This window comes from Chelmon rostratus, chromosome 23 (genome assembly GCF_017976325.1).
Source record: "Chelmon rostratus isolate fCheRos1 chromosome 23, fCheRos1.pri, whole genome shotgun sequence".
Taxonomy (NCBI): Eukaryota; Metazoa; Chordata; class Actinopteri; order Chaetodontiformes; family Chaetodontidae; genus Chelmon; species Chelmon rostratus.
Window position 1 is genome coordinate 15,060,871 of NC_055680.1, and position 3,415 is coordinate 15,064,285.

At 54.5% G+C, this 3,415-nt stretch overlaps 1 protein-coding gene across 1 annotated transcript; it reads left to right on the forward strand.

The window, feature by feature from the left end:
• The first annotated feature begins 953 nt into the window (after nucleotides 1-953).
• gpr185b (G protein-coupled receptor 185 b) lies at nucleotides 954-3,070 on the forward strand. The gene is made up of 2 exons (XM_041965513.1): nucleotides 954-1,011; nucleotides 1,998-3,070. Exons 1-2 carry the CDS (start codon nucleotides 954-956, stop codon nucleotides 3,068-3,070), a joined length of 1,131 nt encoding a protein of 376 aa, XP_041821447.1.
• Nucleotides 3,071-3,415: the final 345 nt, after the last annotated feature.

Here is a 3,415-nt window from a genome sequence, read left to right on the forward strand (position 1 = left end):
AAAGGGGAGAACGAGAGGGGGGGGAAACCCTAAAAGAAGAAAAAATATATAAAAGATATATATAAACACACAGTGGAGGATAAAGGACAAGAGAGACATCCTGGTTTCCTGCAGGGGGAAAGAAGAAGACGACAAGCTGGTAATTTTCTCTCTCTTTTTTTGTGTCTGTGGCGTGGTCTTCCTTCCATCCCGCGTCCCTTCTACCTCTCCCCCCTCCCTCCCTCGCCGCCTCGCTCGCGCTGGCTCAGGGACTGCACTGCTGCAGCTGAATGAAACTGATCCAGGTATTTATTCTTCTCTCTGTGACTAAAGCACGCGCTGCGGGCTGAGCGGCTCGAGAAGCTCGTGACGGGCTCTCCGTATGCGCTGCCGCCGCAGCACCCGCAGCCGCTCCGGGCTGCACGAGCTCCCGTCACCGCGGGGATGTGCGCCCCGCAGCTGCGGGGCTTTCGGCGGCGGTGACCTTCTCCGGCCGCTTGCAGTCATTGACGTTGTGTGCGTGCGTGCGTGCGTGCGTGCACGAGATCATGAGAGAGAGAGAGAGAGAGAGAGAGAGAGAGAGAGAGGACGGAGATGAGAATAAGTGGGCGGGGGGCGGAGGAGGGGTGTGCGGGGAGGTTGAGGTGGGAGGTGTGAGAGGGGAGAAATTTTTTTGTGAATGGAGCTCCACATCCTTTTTGGCGCGCGCGCGCCCTGGCAGCTCGGCTGGCTGAGCTAAAATTAGCTTCGTGCCGGATTTTTTTTTCTTGCCGTCTGCGTGCGGCAGCAGCAGCATATGTGGATCAGGATCCGAATTAACGAGGGTCTACATGCAGACGCGCGCTCATGCACGCACGCACGTCTGGGCACGCGCTCATGCACGCCACCAGTGAATAGGACAGCAGCTACCGCCGCGCCGTGCCCCAGGACGTCATGCACCATTTTTAGAGATGCTCTAAAAATAGATTTTGTTGATGATGGCTTTGACTGAGAGGAAACTGAGCGTCTTCTTCTGCGTCCGGCATCTTTTAGGTAGGAGCGCACCAGATTTAAGCTCCTGTGGTTCTCCACTGATTCAGTGTGTTGTTTTAGATTTGTTTGTTTGGGGTGGGGGGTGGGGGGGTTCTGTCACGTTGCTCTGAAGCCAGAATGGAAGGAATATTACTGTCATTCATTTGTGGATTACTTTTACCTCTTTGTGTGCGTTCACACCTGCTATTGTGCTGCTGCTAATTATCTGTCAGCATGGCGCGTGGGAGCTGCTGGTGACGTGCATACTTGGGGTCAAGTGGATGGTTGTTTTCATGAATGAATGAATGAATGAATGAATGGGCGGATGGATGGATGGAAGATGTGTATTTTGCCCTTTGATGGAAGGGGATGGATGTTAACACCTTGTCCTTCACTTCCCTGCATTCCCCCTTCGTGTTGTCCTCGACCCTCGTATCCCCTCCTGCCTCGCTCTCCCCTCTTACGCACGCTCTCCTCTTCCTTGTCGCCACTTTCTTCTCCATCGTTTTTTTCCCCGATCTTCGAACTTGTTCTCCTCCTTCTCTTCCATCTGTTTTATTTATTTAAACTTGGCATCTTTTGACTCCTACAACCATCTCTCTCTTCACTTGTCTTTATTTTCTGGTTTGTCCTTTCAACCCATTTTTGCTCTTTCCTGAACTTTCACCTCCTCAACCCCTGACCCACTGATATTTATTCATCTTTTTTCACCCTCTCCTCTCTCCTCCCTCTTTCTGAACTCCCTCTGGCTTTCTGTTGTGCACATTGTTTCATTCCTGACTTCAACTTCCTACTTCATTTCTTCTCCTCTTTGCTCCTCTCCCCCTCCCCTTGTCTTCATCATTTCCTTGCCGCTCTTCTTACTTCGTATCAACACACACTCACCTGATCACTTCCTCCTTCTTTCACCTCTCTAATTACTTATTCTTCCACTCGTTTCTCTCTTCCTGCTGCTCCCCTTTCATCGTCTTCCTCCTTCCCTCCCTCTTCCTCTCTTGTTTCTCCAGCTATGATTCTCTCCCTGGCCGCAGCAGCAGCCATGAGTAGCGGCAGCAGCAGCAGCCTCAACTCCTCCTCCCCCCTCGACCCCTTCGACTCCTCCACCTCCTGGAGCCTAGCCGAGGACCCCTCAAACTCCTCCTCTGAGCCTGTCGTGCGAACTCTAACCCCCGACCTCCAGCCAGCGACCACCGCTGTAGCTGTCCAGGAGGTCAGCCCTTGGGACATCGCGCTCTGCGTGACGGGGACGCTCATCTCCTGCGAGAACGCTCTGGTGATCGCCGTGCTGTTCTACACGCCGACGCTCCGCGCTCCGATGTTCATCTTGATTGGATCGCTGGCAGTGGCGGATCTTCTGGCTGGCCTGGGCCTCATCTTGAACTTTGTCTTCATCTATCTGGTTGACAGCTCGGTGGAGTTTGTGACGCTGCTGTCAGTCGGACTGCTAATCTCGGCCTTCTCGGCGTCCGTCCTCAACATTCTCGCCATCACGGTGGACCGATACCTGTCGCTCTACAACGCCCTGACCTACCACACCGAACGGACGGTCACCTTCACCTACGTGATGGTGGTCTTCATCTGGGTGTCATGTCTCACGCTGGGCTTGCTGCCGGCGCTCGGCTGGAACTGTCTGAGGGACGAGTCCACGTGCAGCATCTGCTGGCCCGTCACCAAAAACAACGCCGTGGTGCTCGCCGTCACCTTCCTGCTCGTCTTCGCTCTGATGATGCAGCTCTACTTGCAAATCTGCAAGATCGCCTTCCGCCACGCGCAGCAGATCGCCGTGCAGCACCAGTTCGTGGCCATCTCCACCACCAAAGGTGTCTCCACACTGTCGGCCATCCTGTGTGCCTTCGGGGCGTGCTGGCTGCCGTTTGCCATGTACTCCATCGTGGCTGACTCCAGCTACCCCGTAATATACACGTACGCCACAGTCCTCCCAGCCACCTGCTGCTCTGTGATCAACCCCATCATCTATGCGTTCCGAAACCCGGACATCCAGAAGTCGCTGTGGATGGCCTGCTGCGGCTGCGTCCCGTCCAACCTCTCCCTCAGACCCAGGACCTCCAGCGACGTGTAGCAAGGAAGGTTGGCTTCTGTCTGGCATGACGCTCGACGCAGAGTCAGGGTTGTAGGAGGGAGAGGAGGAGACGGGGATGAAGAAAGGTTGAGGGTTGAGGCTGGGGAAAGAGATTTCCTCCACTCTTCATCAGGGCTGGTAGGCGGATGGCGAAGGCACGGCTGGCCACAGTGAAAGTGGCGATTGCACAGTGAGACAGGAGGACAGGGCATGGTCATAAAAAAAAAGAAGATAGAGTTAATAAAGATCATGTTCTGTCTGCGGTTTGGAGAAATCCGGCGATGAAGGTGGTGGCGAGAAACCAACTGCAAAAACCTGAGGAAGGTATTCTCATGGTGGTTGTGG